Source organism: Ammospiza nelsoni, chromosome 9, assembly GCF_027579445.1.
Source record: "Ammospiza nelsoni isolate bAmmNel1 chromosome 9, bAmmNel1.pri, whole genome shotgun sequence".
Taxonomy (NCBI): domain Eukaryota; kingdom Metazoa; phylum Chordata; class Aves; order Passeriformes; family Passerellidae; genus Ammospiza; species Ammospiza nelsoni.
Window position 1 is genome coordinate 21939746 of NC_080641.1, and position 15072 is coordinate 21954817.

General features: G+C 37.4%; 1 protein-coding gene across 1 annotated transcript in view; it reads left to right on the forward strand.

The window, feature by feature from the left end:
- The window catches only part of COL24A1 (collagen type XXIV alpha 1 chain), a 119152-nt gene that overhangs the window by 98261 nt on the left and 5819 nt on the right, over positions 1-15072 (forward strand). Inside the window, exons 44-53 of the mRNA XM_059477700.1 lie at positions 4-57; positions 164-217; positions 2352-2405; positions 3804-3911; positions 5675-5782; positions 7285-7392; positions 7480-7533; positions 7829-7891; positions 9019-9072; positions 10616-10651. Coding sequence (XP_059333683.1) covers positions 4-57; positions 164-217; positions 2352-2405; positions 3804-3911; positions 5675-5782; positions 7285-7392; positions 7480-7533; positions 7829-7891; positions 9019-9072; positions 10616-10651 — 693 coding nt within the window. The remainder of the gene's footprint in view (positions 1-3; positions 58-163; positions 218-2351; positions 2406-3803; positions 3912-5674; positions 5783-7284; positions 7393-7479; positions 7534-7828; positions 7892-9018; positions 9073-10615; positions 10652-15072) is intronic.

Sequence of the window (15072 nt, forward strand, 5' to 3'; positions counted from 1 at the left end):
CAGGGTCATACAGGTCTTCCAGGGCTTAGAGGACCTATTGGACAACAAGGACCTCCAGTAAGTATTTCAAACAAGGGAGATTTCTCTATTGACTGTTGAAAATATGTTTTCATTTGCATTCAAATGTTTCCTGGAATTTATCTAATGTATGTTCTTTTCAAAGGGAGAGCCAGGTGAATTGGGAGAGCAAGGACTAAAAGGAGAAAGAGGTTCAGAAGTAAGTAGAAAAAAGTAAACCAAAACTGCACTTACCTGGAATTTGTAGGGTTTTGTTGTTCACTGGCTATCCTTGGAAAACTGTTCCATAAGGCTAAAACTGAGTGTTTGGGTTTCCTTTTCATACCTGCAGGGACAAAAAGAAATATAAAGTGGAAAATTGCATAATGATCTTGGTTAGTAAATAGGTGTTATTTGATAGGTAAGTAGTTTTACTTTGGAGTGATATCAAGAATTATGAGAAGCTCTTTTGGAAACATTTGAGTGATATTTAATTATGCCCTAAAGTGGAGTTTCTTGTGTTCAAGTAGCTCTGGAGGCTAACTGGGATTTTGCTTCTCTGATCTGTAAATGAAGCCTCCTGGTACTGCACTGCACTGAGTTCTCAGAGACCTGGGAATAAGGAATTTGCTACAGAATATAGAGCAATAATGACAGAGCAAGTCATGACAAAGATCAAAGACCAAATCTTTCTCTTTAGAAGTATTAGCTCATCTTGGTGGTGTGTTGAAAATTGCCAAAGTGTTTATGTTCTTCCATGAACTGAATGTCATTGGCTTTTGAGATTTCAAAAGCATTAGGCTAAAAGATTTCTTAAAATACCAATTACCATTGGAATTTAAATGAGATATTTTGTCTGAGAAGTTCCATGAAGCAACTCTGTTAGAGTTTAAAAATTTTGTAGGTAGCTACAAGAATCTGTAGTAGACAGGAATCGACTGAAACAACAGAAAGGAAACATGATGTGGAGACATTGTGAACATGTGCTCCAGCTATGAACTTGGATATATTGTTCTTACACACTGCTCACATTCCAGGACAAAATCAGCAGTTCCTCTTGAAGAAATGTTTTCTTTGTCTTGCAAATGCCCCTCAGATCAATATTGCCATTTACAAATGTGGAACCAATACCCAGCATGGAGCTGCCCATAAGAGCTTAAAGATTTCCACAGAAGTGTTAACACTGGGAGCAGTGACAGAGCCTTACCTGCAGTGCCACTACTGGTGCTGCTATAGCAAGCCTTGCAAAGCTGATCCCACCAACTGCAACACTGAATCAGCTGGGTTTTCTTTACATGCATCCAGAAATCTTAATGAAAACAATATTAAGTTATTTGAATACGCACATTCCAGTTCTGACTTGTGGGCTTTATGCCATTCTTAACAAAAAAGGTGTTAAATTGACAATAGAACAACATTTTGCTGGTTTTGTCATATTTGCATAATTATAAAACATTTACACTTAAATAACCCAGGCTTTTCCACTTTATTGCATGTTGTGCCACTGCAGCATGGTAGTGATAGCATAACTTTTAAGAAGTGTTTTTGAAATAGTTAGTCTAGAAAATCTTGGAAAACTTTTTCTACTTGTTCTATGCTAAAAAGTGTTATACTTGTTCCTGCTCTTCAGTGGTTGCATCTTTTAGAGGTAGGATAAAATTGATGCTATAAATCTTTATATTCTGTGCAGACTATCCTATAACAAAGTTCTCTGAAAAGCTTTTGACCATTCTGAGCTTTTCTTCCTTGGTGCATGACCTCCTGTGTCACTAAACCACTTACAAGAATGTTATCTGCTCAGTATCTCTTACACTACCACTACTACAGTAGTTTTCTTGCACTACCAAATTCTAGATCAGTCAAGATGAAAATAATTATGGTTTTAAGCAAATTTTATCTTTTGTGTAGGTCTTAGATAAAAACAAATGTTCACATCTGTGGTATGTGACACTATTGTTTTCTAGTATTCTTTTCCACAGACATTCAGTGCATTTACATTGCCTACTTTTCATGACTTCCCTTTTGAAGAGTAGAGGAAATGCAATAAAAGTGCACTTCATCGCAGAGGGGGGGCTGATACAGGGGAAATTACCAGATTCATGATGAAAAACATTTTATGATTATTGTTGGAAAAGTTTTAAAAACTGGTTCACAACAGGGAAAAAACATACACAATTCTGCCAAAAATGTATTTGCTTTTACTTTAAAAACTTTCTGCTGTCTCCTGAGATGTGAATAATCTGGTCCAAAGCCAGGCAATGTGAACATGAATACTAGAGGGGAACAATCCCCAGCTCTTCTTAGGGGATTGAATTTATGTCATTTGTCAGTTCACAAATATTTGTAACTTCTAGGGACCCACAGGGAAGAAAGGAGCAACAGGTCAAGCAGGCAAAGCTGGAATTCCTGTAAGTAACAAAATTCTACAGCCTATTTTCAAATTATAAAACAAAGAAAATACTAACTAATAACACCAGAATTGTATTGTGTCAGGGTTACCAGAAGGTCTTGTGTTCACTCTAAAGAGCCTTTTTATTATCCAGGAAAATAAAAAGGAACCCCTGTCATTTTTTAATATTAATGATTTTTGGAATTTTGTTAAATTATGCTGAATTATATTCAGTTACTCAGCATATGGAAGTGATGTGCAACTAACAACAAGGTCCTTCCCACTTGTGAAGTTATTTAATTGGCTCATTTGTGGAGTCCATTTGGAAGTTACCACATTGTATTGCACAGAACTGTACTTGTGTTCACTTCTGACCCCATCAGTTCTTTGATCCTCTGCAGCCTGCAGAAGTTTGGATCCATATGTCCATGATGGATACATGTGGTAAATGCCTTGAGGTTTATTTATTTCTCTTGTTTGCCCTGAGCTGAAATTTTTAATGTTTTTTCTTGAGTTACTGCAGAGGAGCTGACTTGCATGCCCTTCTCCCTGAGGGAGAAACCAGAGCAGGAAGCAGTAGGTGTCCTGTAAACATAATGAAGAACAAAATGCATCAAGGTTATTTTGGTCCCCTAATAAATAATGCCACGCAGGCACATATTGTAAATAACTTTTACTACCTCACATCAAAACATTGTCAGTAAGTGGAGAAAAGCAGCTGTTGCACAGAGCTTGTACCTGCTGGGCAGAGTGCAGGATGAGCCTTTTGAAGACAAGGAACTGTGTGTCCTTTGGAAATACTCAGCATGTTCTTTTGGAGAGCTGCAGGGATCATTCAGCAGGCAAAGGAGAAAAAGGAAAGTGGGACATACAGAGAAATGAGGAGACAGTAGAACTAGAACTAGAAGAAGTTTCAAATCCCATCCCAAATGAGGCCTTTTTTGTGCAAGTATAGCACCCGTTACCACAAATTTGCCATATTACAAATTTGTATTTTTGGTATGTTCAAATTTGAACAGCATAAATTTGTCAAAGGCCAGTACTGAGCATTTAGTAAAATAAAAGGTAAAAAGGTGTATGGTTGGGTTTTTCCCAGGGATAAATAGATGACTTTATCAGGATTCCTCACTTCAGTTTAACAATTGACACTCTCAGGCATCTTCCAGGCTGGCACACAAATCAGTCTCATGATTTCAGCTGAAGTTGCTCAGATCCCATGGCAGGGCAAGTCTAAGGTTAAACCAGTAGAATTCTAAAGCAAACATCCTAACTCAGAGCTCCCTCTGAAACTATTCATTCATATCACTGGGTCTGTTGTAATGTAGGGTTTAGGAAATACTGTGACTGAAATCCAGTTGTGGGAGGGTGAAGATGAAAAGAGCAAACAATGCTATATTTGATTTGATTTTTTTTCAAGGGAAAACCAGGGGCACCAGGGCAGAAAGGAGCAGTTGGGTACCCTGGACCAGAGGGCAGTCCTGGGAACCCTGGAAAGACTGGGCTGTCAGGGAAGCCTGGCCCTAAGGTAAGTTGCTTTCCACATTTCCTCTATGTCATTTTGCATTTTACAGAATTTTCCAGGGTTAAGGTATTTAAAAGGAAGAGACCACTCTCTGTTCCTTGAGTATATGGAAATTAGACCAATTTTTTTTTTTTTCTCTTTTGCTCCTAATATTCCAGCCAAGATATAAAGTTAGCATAAGGGAAGTGTGCTGTGTGAACAGTTTCGTTGGAATATGACAGTAGTAACTACAGCTAAATGAAAGTCATTTCTTAGAGAGGCTGCACAATTCTGGTCCTGAAAATTAGCCTGAGACTATTTCCTCTTAGGGTCTGAGATAATCCCGCATTTCCTTATTGACTCTGTATTTGTAACCTATGTCTCTCCACCTAAATAATTATGAAGCTTTGTCCAAAGCCAGTGAAGTAGAGTATTAGGTATGTGAGGTATCTAAAAGCATTCTTGGAAATGGGTTTTTTGTCTGACTGTTCTTTGCTGGGGGCCAAAGGTGTTGACCTGCTGCCACTTGGAGCAGTGACATAGCTCTTCAATTAGTCCCCCCAGAGAGAGGGACAAGATTCCTTGAGTAGTTCTCATAATTGAAAGTCTGACCATTTTAATTTCCAGTATGAATTTCTCAGTATTCTCCCCAGATGGACCAGTAATTGTTATAAAAGATTACCAAGGTAGATTTGGAGTTAGGAATTAGCCAAGGTGCTGGATGAGGCATTGGTGTTTCAGGTATGAATTTCCAATCTGGTTGAGCAAAGAGAAAATTAAACAAGTTACCCGTAGGGGGCAGGTGCACCCTACTCAAGCTTCTCCACTCTCAGGTCATGAACCTCTTCCAAGTTCTTAAAATTCTTTGGAGCTGGATTTAGGAGAATCACCCCAAGGGATTTTTGCATTTTTGCGTTTCCACCAAAAATGTCATACAATCATGGTAAAGACAACTCCATTACCCCATTACAGTTTGTAGGAGTGTAAGAGAGGTTTATAACTGATTTTTGCCACAATGAGTAAAAAGAGCAGAACTTTTGCTATGTAAGTTTATCAGTCCATCAATCTATAAGCCACATCACCATATTCAAAAGCCCAAAAAAATGACATTTAATACAAAAATCATGTTTTATACAACCTTTTTTATTTCTATGAGTGCTTAACTGAATGTCACAGGAAATAAGGAAGATTTATATATGCTTATATTTCTATTAAATTATGCCACAGAAATATTCATTTGTATGGTAGCAAATTTCCATTTTGTAGCATGTCAAAAGTGGCTGAACTCCATGTACTCACTAACAGGTTTTTTTCATTTAAAATAGTTGCTTTTGTTGATAGGTTGATGTTCTCATACAATTTCATAACAGATGAAATTGTCTTTCTTCATCTGGTAATGTTATGGTGTGTGAATCTTTACAGAGTTCACACAACCATACTAGTATTACCAGCATGCCTGTTCCTTAGAAGTAAACATGTTGAATTTTGAATATTTCTTTGGGAAGGTAGTCTCATTCTGTTTCAGGTGGAGTTATTTCCTTGAAAGATGAATACTGAGAAGTTCAAACAATTTTCAGCCTTTTACTTTTGGAATACTAGCAGAAATCCACATGATACTGCTGATCATTGTTCTTTCTATATATTTTGATGTACTACCATTGTGTGTCCATACATACTGACAGCATTAAGTGTTTTTGGCTGATTCTATGTAATTTGCCTGTTTCAGCATAGAATGAAAAACATGCTTGGCTGTTCTCATTGTAAACCATTATTTTCAATTTGCTAAGGGCAACAAGGGAAACTCAGGCTTGCCAGGTCTAGCAGGTTATCCTGGAGCTCGAGGTCCCAAGGGATTGCCAGGCATGCCAGGGCCCATGGGAGCACCTGGACTAAAGGTAGGTACATACATGGGATCTGGTTGTTTAATTACAGTTTTGCTGATACTGTTTGCTCTTCATGCTGCTTTTGGTGGCTGTGGAGCCACCACACTGCTGTTAATCAAGTGAGTTAAAGACATCAAGGCTTATTTGAAGGGTAAGATTACAAGTTGTGTTTACAACATTTCTATAAACTGTAACTTGAAAATAGAGGTCTCATCCATGTGAATGCTATTCCCAACTCCAGAAGCCATCAAAACACTTTGTATTTGTTCACTCCAGCTTTAGGGTCAGATGTTTTCTGACTTATTTCTAAACTTGTTTCTAGCTACTAGAACAGTCAGGATGATTTAAGCATCTAAGCAATCTAATAGCAGAGAATTACCATAACTTCAAGCCTAAGTTTCAGGTTTGGGAGCTGATAAGTATATAATTTATCACAGGTCTTAAATTGGTTTTTTTAGCCCTTTCTGAAAGAAAGAAAATCTGAGTGTTCTCCATTTTCCAGTCAGTTCCAGGTACCTGATATCAGCATATCCTCATATAAATTAGATTCATTTCAATTTTAAAACAAGAAAACAAATAACAATTACAGATAATTTCCTTCATTTTGAACAGACTTTTCTTTATTTAGAATAGATTTTTTTATCTAAAATAATGATTTTTATCTAAACTTTTTCTTTGTGAGATTTTATTGGTAAGCTGTTCTTTAAAAACTTAAGTTACTTGGAAACTGGAAATAATATATTTTTATCATTTTATTTAGTATAAACTATATTCATTATTTGCAGTGTTTATTGCCACTGCCTCCAGTCTGAATTTTACTTCTTTGCCTAGGCAATGAGCTGTAGGAGATAGTTCCTGCTCAGAAGTGCTTGCAATCTGAGAAAGGCAAGGAATAGATGAGTTGAGGGCAAACTGTTGCCACATATACTACAGAATAAGCATTAATAATGTGCATACTGACTCAAGGCAAATAACACAAAGGTAAAACCTGGGAAAAAGCATAAGCACAAAGCATGAAACCTGTATATTCACAGTCTTTATTGCACCTCAATAACCTCCTGAGCTAGACATGTCTTCAGTGTATTTGATAGTCCTCAGAGGATTTATCTTGCCAGAATTTGTCTAGTTTCCATTTGAATCAATGTGGATTTTTAGTCTAACAGCAGGGACTTCAACAAGTACACTGTGTCTTGCTCAGAGGATTATTTTTAAAATTCACTTTTTACCTGTCTGTTCTGTATTTAATTTTGTGAATTTTACTGATTACACTGAGAGATACCATACTAGAATTGATCCAACATGTATGGTTTTTGTATTTCCAAGTCAAGGAGCAGTCAAGTCGCTGCTTTTGCATTTTTGTGTATGCTTAATTATTTTCCTGCGGAAAACAAAATAAATGCAGTAAATGTATTTCTTAAGGAGAAAGCAAGTTCCATGCTTCTGACAGGAAACCTGTATTTGCATCTGCAACTTCCATAATTCTATTCAAATATATATTTTCTTCTTATTGGCAGGGTGAGAAAGGCCTTCTAGGTCATCCAGGAAAGCGAGGCAGAAGAGGCCTTCCAGGATCAGCAGGTGACCAAGGAGTAGCAGGAGAGCCTGGGCTGAAAGGACAGATTGTATGTAATCACAGTGGTTGATGCAAAACAAGTAGTCCAAGAGTTAGCAAGGTGAAGTAATGCTAAGGATGCCTGCTTCTATTGCAGGGAGAAGATGGAGATCAAGGTTTAATGGGGTTTCAAGGATTCCCAGGTCCAAAAGTATGTGCTCATTCTTTTCTCTTAGATTGTAAGCTATTTACAGAGTGAGAACATTATGAAAGCATAGAATTAATCAGCTTTAACACTAATTTGTTCAAAATATCTCTGGATTGTTGGAACATGATAGGCAGAACTGTGTGCTCCCTGTATAAGGACAAACATTCTGGATCAGTGCACTTGGTATTTTCACTCTTACTGCTCTTAGAAATGATCTTCCTTTCACTGATTGCAAGACTTTGAAACAGGTGGATGGCTAATGTCCATGTTGGATTAAACTGTTCCTTTGCATTTTCAGGGCCCTGCAGGGGACATTGGCTTAGTTGGAATTCTGGGCCCAAAAGGTCCAAAAGGCCAAGTTGTAAGTGTTTCACTGCGTGAAAGAGATTGTTAGGATGGTTTGAAAGTGGCACATGCTTTTAACATAGAAAATAATCCTTTTTATTATTAACAAGGCCAGAAGCCTCTACCCAAACCTTTCTGTCTGAGTCTAGAAGCAACACTGCTCTGGTTACATCCTGCACACAGACCCACAAACAGAGCTGGGCCCTTAATCTTGAAAGAAAAAAGCAGGCTCTGCTGACTAAGTGTGGATCTGCTAGTGTAATCTTATGACCTTGTATTTCTTTGTCTATTGAACATTCTTCTTACTGGCAAAACTGCTCATCGTGTAACTGTGTTCTACAGCAAAAGAAAATAGGGATCAAACTTTGCCTGCAGTAAGACATAGTGGTGCTTAGGCATTATTGATTAATAGGTAGTCTTTTTTTAATGAAGATTTTTTTTTTAATCTAAAATGTTCCTAACCTCCACTAGCTCATTCTTCATGATATTCTGCTTTGCTGCTCACCCAAAACCATGGAAACATCATTAGCATTTTTTGCATCCAGTGTGGCATCAAGTGTGAAAGGCTGAAGCATGGGAGGCCTTGCTACAGCATGTTTTCTCACTGCCACTTTGCCATCACAGAACTGAATTGTTCAGTTAACCAGATGCAGAGCAGCAGCTTTAGGGGACTGTTCTAATAGCTACTTTATTTTTCTAAACATTCCTATATGAGATAAACATTGGACACAAGCAGTTTGCTCTAAGTGAAATGGAACTGAAAAGTGGCATTTTAGCAGCACTTACTGGCAGCCATACAAGAGTCCTTGTGGGCAATAATATAACTCAGGGTAGAGTTGGTTGTAGCTCAATAAATATGTGGTCTTTTGTAATCAGAGTACTTAAGTTTCCACTGTTTTTAATGCATCGCTTTTCACGTTAAAGAATGTGTGGGGAATTTCCAAGCATAAGTATTACAAATTACTAAAATATTTACTTTACTGATTTTGTTGCAATGTGCACTCAATATTTAGAGAGTACCACCATGATCTTCTGGATATTTGATAGGTCTGTGTGCTGAGCAACTTTAAATTAGGACATGTCTTGAGGATTTTCTTCATTTTGGAAACATGGTGAACTAATAAATTCTCTGCTTGTTTACAGGGATATATTGGCCCTGTTGGTCAAGAAGGCATAGCAGGCCCAACTGGCAGGCCTGTAAGTTTCCCTTCACTTTTGCGTAATTTGTTTATTTCATTACCCTTTGGTTTAATCATCTTGTTTTTCAACTAGCAACCTTCTTATTTTTCTGTTTGCAAGTAGCAACTAACAGGACCCTGTTATACCATGGTATTTGTTATACCACGCTGTTAAGTTAATGTATGTGACTCCAGCATTTGTAGTACAAACAAGAAAAAAATGACTGAAACCAGTGACCAGAAAGTAATTGCAGTGGCCTTCTGCCTAAGTACAGCCTGCAGACAGCATGTGTACAGGGGCAGTGGCAAGCCAAGGTGTAAAACAGCACACAGGAATTACCACCTGGGTATTCTTTCTCAGCCTTTGGTCTGAGATATATCTACAGAATATCCACATTTAGTTTCAATATTTTTTATTTCTTGCGGGCTGAACAGTCCAGAGTACCCCTCCAGACACTCTGGGAGTGCCTGTGAGCCCTTGTAAGGCTGTTCCAGGTGCTGATGAGGTCCCTGTTACACCTCAAACATCCTTGTGGCCTCTCTGAAGCTTCCAGTGCATCCCAGGCTCCCTGCACTGGGGGAGCTCTGCCCTCATCCCTGTTTCCATCTCTTATTACACTCATGGTACCAGAGCCAAATTCGTTTTGCAAGAGAACCCCTTGGCTCATGTCTCCAGACCACCCAACCATGTAAGGCAGTTTTAGAAACTCTTTGTACCATGAACATTCCTCTGCCTGATCAAGTAGACTTGGAGTAAACGAGAATGTCTAAAATTCAAAATAATCATAAAAATAGTAAATATGCAATAAAAGTAATAAATGCAAATATTTACAAGGGAAATAGAAGAAGGGGAATGTCTTTCCACCTGTTGGAAAAATCAGTATTTTGTCTTGCTCCATTCTTTTCAGTTGCACTGAGGAGAAAAACTTTACAGTTGTGTGCATTTGTTTGAAGGCTTTTAATGGACTTCATATTGAATGTAAATGTTTGCCATTATCATCAAGAAAGGATTTTAATTGAAGATTACTTCTATGTGTTATGAAATTCAGCCATTAAGATGCAAAATTTTTCCAGAGAAGAACTTTAAGATTTTTGCCATCCTTGGGAACACAATTCAAGTGCAAAACCAGCCAAAATGGTGACAGAAAAATAGTGTCTAATCTGGTTATGAGAGTAGAATTAATAATATAATAAAAATATATATGTGATGAATGGATTTCTTCAGTGATGGAGAGTATTGAATTTTGTTCTCCAAAGATGTTGAATGTGGATGAAATTGTGGAGAACACAGCTGATTGGCAGACAACAGATAAAATGACTGAGAGTAAACATACTCACAAGCTGAAGAACACAGCTTTCCACATGTAGGAATCACAAGGTGTTTTCAACTAATTTCAATTTCTAGTGGTACAGGAAAATTAAACCCCCAGAGCCGTAAATACTTCCATATATGAGACTGGATGTTTCATGTGAGCAGTATAATTCTCATGGATATTAATCTGCTTATTTCAGTCCTAGGCAGCTAGAAAGCATATCAGATTAACAGCTGCTCTGTTTTGCAGGGACCAAGAGGTGAAAAGGGCACGAGGGGTGAAATGGTAAGATGAAACGACTTTTGTGCTTTCATTCTTTTGGCTGTGTAAAATCTATTTCTGTGTTAGGTTGAACATGCTCTGCATGCCAGGCAGTCGTGTTGTGCTCCTGCAGAGCACTGCCCAGGAAAGCTGGTAGCCTGGGTTAGAAGTGTGACCTTCTTGTTCAAGTTGACTTAAGCAGATATACCCAGTGGGTGTGAGCTGCTGGGTCCTGGTCATACAGCAGTTTGGAGCATATTCCAAATCTGTCCATGTTCAGATCTAAAAGGAAAATCTTCAGTCACATTTGCTGTCAAAGATCTAGAGGCTCACAGCATGCACATGGTCATAGCTCTGGATCTTCTTGTCTAGAAAGGGAGAAGCTCAGGAGAAGCCCAGACCTGCAGGTAGGTGTCCATGCAATGCATTCCAGCTGTAGGAACTGTGGGCAGCACTGATGGGTTATGAATTTGCTGTTCCATTTTTCAGCAAGAGTCATTCTACATTTGTGAATGTTTGATTTATATTAAATTTTGTTAGAGACAGTAAAGTCTCCAATTAATTATGGCTATATGAAAAGTCATTAAGTTACCATATTTACAGCAAATTTGTGAACACACAGTTGATAACTATATTACCTTCTATGACTGATATATAATTAGTTCATTTTCCAGTAACTAGCAGATGTGATCCTGTTCCTGTTTCTCTTATCTCTGCCTTTCACCCCATCTCACTTAAAATTATTTAGTTTCACGTATTGTGTTTTGCTTTTAGCAGCCACCTCCAAAAATTCAATCAAACTGCCTTATAAAATTTTGAAAAATGAACCTAAAATATTCAAGACATTTTACAGAGCTAAAGCTTGGAAAGAAGCCTTCTTTCTGTGTCTTGGAGAACTCCACTCTTTGATTCTAATGCTCTTGAGGCAATTGCTATCTCAGAATAAGAGGAAAGCTGTTTTCTCAATTTGCTGTTATTCATCTTAGCTGTCTTTTTCTACTGTTTGTTCATAAGAATTGTTATGACAGCATAGAGCTAAAAATGCTGACACTTATAAAAAAAGATCCAAGAATAATCCTTAAAAAAAACATCCAGAATGGTGAACAAGAAACATCTGTTTCCATTATTGGTGCTGGTGTTTAGGAAGTTATTTCCTAAATAAATTCTTGAATTCATCATGATGAGTTAATCTAGTAAGGCTGTCTTCAGAAGAAGAATGTTTAATTTTAAGTCATATACAGTGACATTACTTTCCCCCAAGAAAGGGATTTATTTCCAACTACTATCACATACAAAGGAGACCAAATTTTTTTTCATCCCACTGTGTATTCTGAGCTTTAATTTATACCTTTAAAATTTATATTGGCATTCTTCCTAGAATCACATAGATTTTAACCTTTTTGTAGTATATTTAGTTAGATTTTTCAGTCTGTCAGGGTTACAGAGTTCAGTACTAGCAAGAAATGTTCTTTTTATCCCCAGAAAAACATGGAATGCAAAATCATGTCTTCTTATTGAGGCCAGTGGTAAAGCACACATTCTTTGTTAAAAATACACTCCTCAAGAATTTAAAAATTCTTAGAAAATATGAATGTCCTTGGGATTGCTCATGCTTTCATAGTTAAGTGTATGTACTATTGTATGTAAAGTCAGAGCCTCTCAGCATTAGTAAAAGATTGGGATTTTGGCCTTTGAACTTCCGTTCAATCAAATGGAGAGATTAAAGAATTAAGAACACACTGAAACTAACTGGTTTAGTCTCTGCTTTTGTTTTCATGGACTGGAATTACATTTTTCTCACTTAAATTCTAATGCGACCAAAGGTTAAGTTAAGTAGATTTGTAAAAGTAATCTGGTACATTCCAGTAAAACATTTAGCAATTAACTTAGTTCATGAAAAGTGTAATTTAGCCTTATTTTTCTGCTCTGCAGCAGAAAGAACGAACATTGGTAAAATCCCTTCAGAAAGCTATAGCAATTTCTTTATAAATCTTTAAAATATACTGCACAAAGATTTGTAAAGATAATTGCTATAGCTTTCTGAAGTTTTAATGCATTTAAGAAATGTGATATTCCACAAAGTAGTTCACAAATAGCATTCACTATTTACCTCCTTTTTTTCCCATGGGTTTTACTGGCAAGGAGACAGTGGATCAAGACAAATGACATTCCTCTTTTGCAAAATACCTTAAACTCATTGGAACAGTGCAGGTTTTTATTTTTAAAACATTCAGTTCTATCTCAGAAACCACTATAAAATTGAACTGCTCTTGTCCCAAGACTTCTTGAGTCTTTAAAAGGTGACATATGCCAAGAACACAGAACATTAACTGAAGCATTCAGTCATCTGAAAAATATACTGGAATGTCTAAATCTCAGCATTCAGAACAAGGGCATCTATTCATCCAAGAGCAGTGCTTACTTAGGGACAAATTGTTGAAGACTTTTTACCTTTCCTTGATTTGGTTTTTGAATAATCAAGTCCTGAACCAAGATAAACAAATATATCCTTACAATGTCAAATTTGTTTCTCAAGATTCTTTTTCACTTTCTCTTTCATTTTATTCTAAACATACTTGGCCAAAGCATGATCAGACAGGCCAGTGATATATTCACATGAGACTGAAGGTATCCTGGAGCACTCTAACAGCACCTGAACACCTGACCTGATTAGTCAAACGTGGAGTCAGCCTTCCCAGCTGGCATACAACAGTATAGCTCTGTGAAACTCAATTGATTTGCAACAGCTGAGGAACTATGCCAAAATAATGAATGTAATCTGTGTAAACTCGGAACAGTTTCCTAATAATGAATAACAACAATATTCTATGCATATTTAATAATAACAGGATCTCAAAGAAATTTCAAGCTGGACAATAATCAAACTCAGAGAAGTAATAACAGCTAGTTACTTCACACAGAACCCACAGGGATATCCATACTATTACTTGCTAAAATTACTTGTTCTTCTATTTTCTTTTGCCAACATTAATGATTAACATCTTTTAAAAAGAAGTTAATCATTAAATATCTACTTAAAAGATGGCTTCCAGTCCCTTCTATAGGTGTAAGGGGATGAAACATAAATAGGGGCAGGATCTATCAGCTGAAAAGCTCACAATAAATAAATAAAAAAGCTTACAATCCATAGACTTATTAAGGTCTTCTTGCTGTTAAGTGTCAGAAAATCATCTACCTAAACATCCAGAAATTGCTTCCCTTTGGAATTTCCTCTATTCTCCAAAGAACACATACAAGACATGGGTCTTCCCTCAAAGCCATTTGAGGCAACATAGCCTTGCATAGAGCTGGTGCTTGGAATTACAGGATGGCCCCCAGTTTTCCCATCCTTCATGATGCAGCAGCTGAGCCCTGGGCACAGCCAGGGCAGGTGATGTGCAGACATGCTGCAGTTGTGCAGCTGCCACTGTAACCCCAGCAGATGCATTCCCTGGCACCACCGCATGCTCTGCCTCAGGACCTAAGCACTGATAAATTTGCAGCCTCAGTGACTTAGGTACATTTCTCCCATCTGGTTTGAGATCCTGTTTTAAAATATGCATGAATTAATATTAGATTGAATCTGGTCTTTCTTTAACCATTTCCAGCTGCCCTTGATTTTGGCAGCTTGAGCACAACCCGAGTTCAGCAGTTGTAGCATGAGGTGACACTCACACAGACCTTGCTTGCTGTGAAATCTCACAGCAGAAACACTTGTTGTTACTTTATCAAGTGATTTACAGCTTAATTCCTATTTGACTAGATCAGTTTCACAACGTTTGTCAGCGTGACCACGTCACATCAGATTATTTCACTTTTGGCAGAGATTTTGTTCTAGCATGACCGTACTGACGTATGAGGGCTTTGTTGGAACAGCTTATTGTGCTCAAGTAATTGGTACAAGCAGCACTGACAAAAGAATGTTCTGCTTAAATTGACTTAGCTGTGTTGAAAGGGTTTTAGTAATTTAAGGTGCAGATCTAGCCCATGCCTTTCATTCTTTCTCTTTTTCTCTTCTTAAGGCACTGCCACCTATTCTTTTCCTTGTGATCATTTGTGCCATTGTTTGTTACAATAGCTCCGAGAAGCTTTGAGTATGTAGAGCTTGAAGAACCTAGCAGAGACACAATTGTCACTGCATATTAATAAATGTCCAGAACAAATTCTAGCTCAATGTGAATAGTTGAATAAATATTTGAAAGAATTATTCAGATGGGTTTATTGTATTGGAAAGGTCCATTTTCAATCCTAAGGCAGCCTAAAACACAGATTTATGTGCACTGTAGGCACTGTAAGCTAGGGAAGAGCAGTTCCTTCTCTTCCACAATCATCCTACACACTAAAATAAGGACATAACTTTTTGAATAAAGAGGAAGTTTGCTATATCACTGTAAAACAATGAACATAACATGTTCTGGCTGAAAATTGACACTGCTGATAAATTA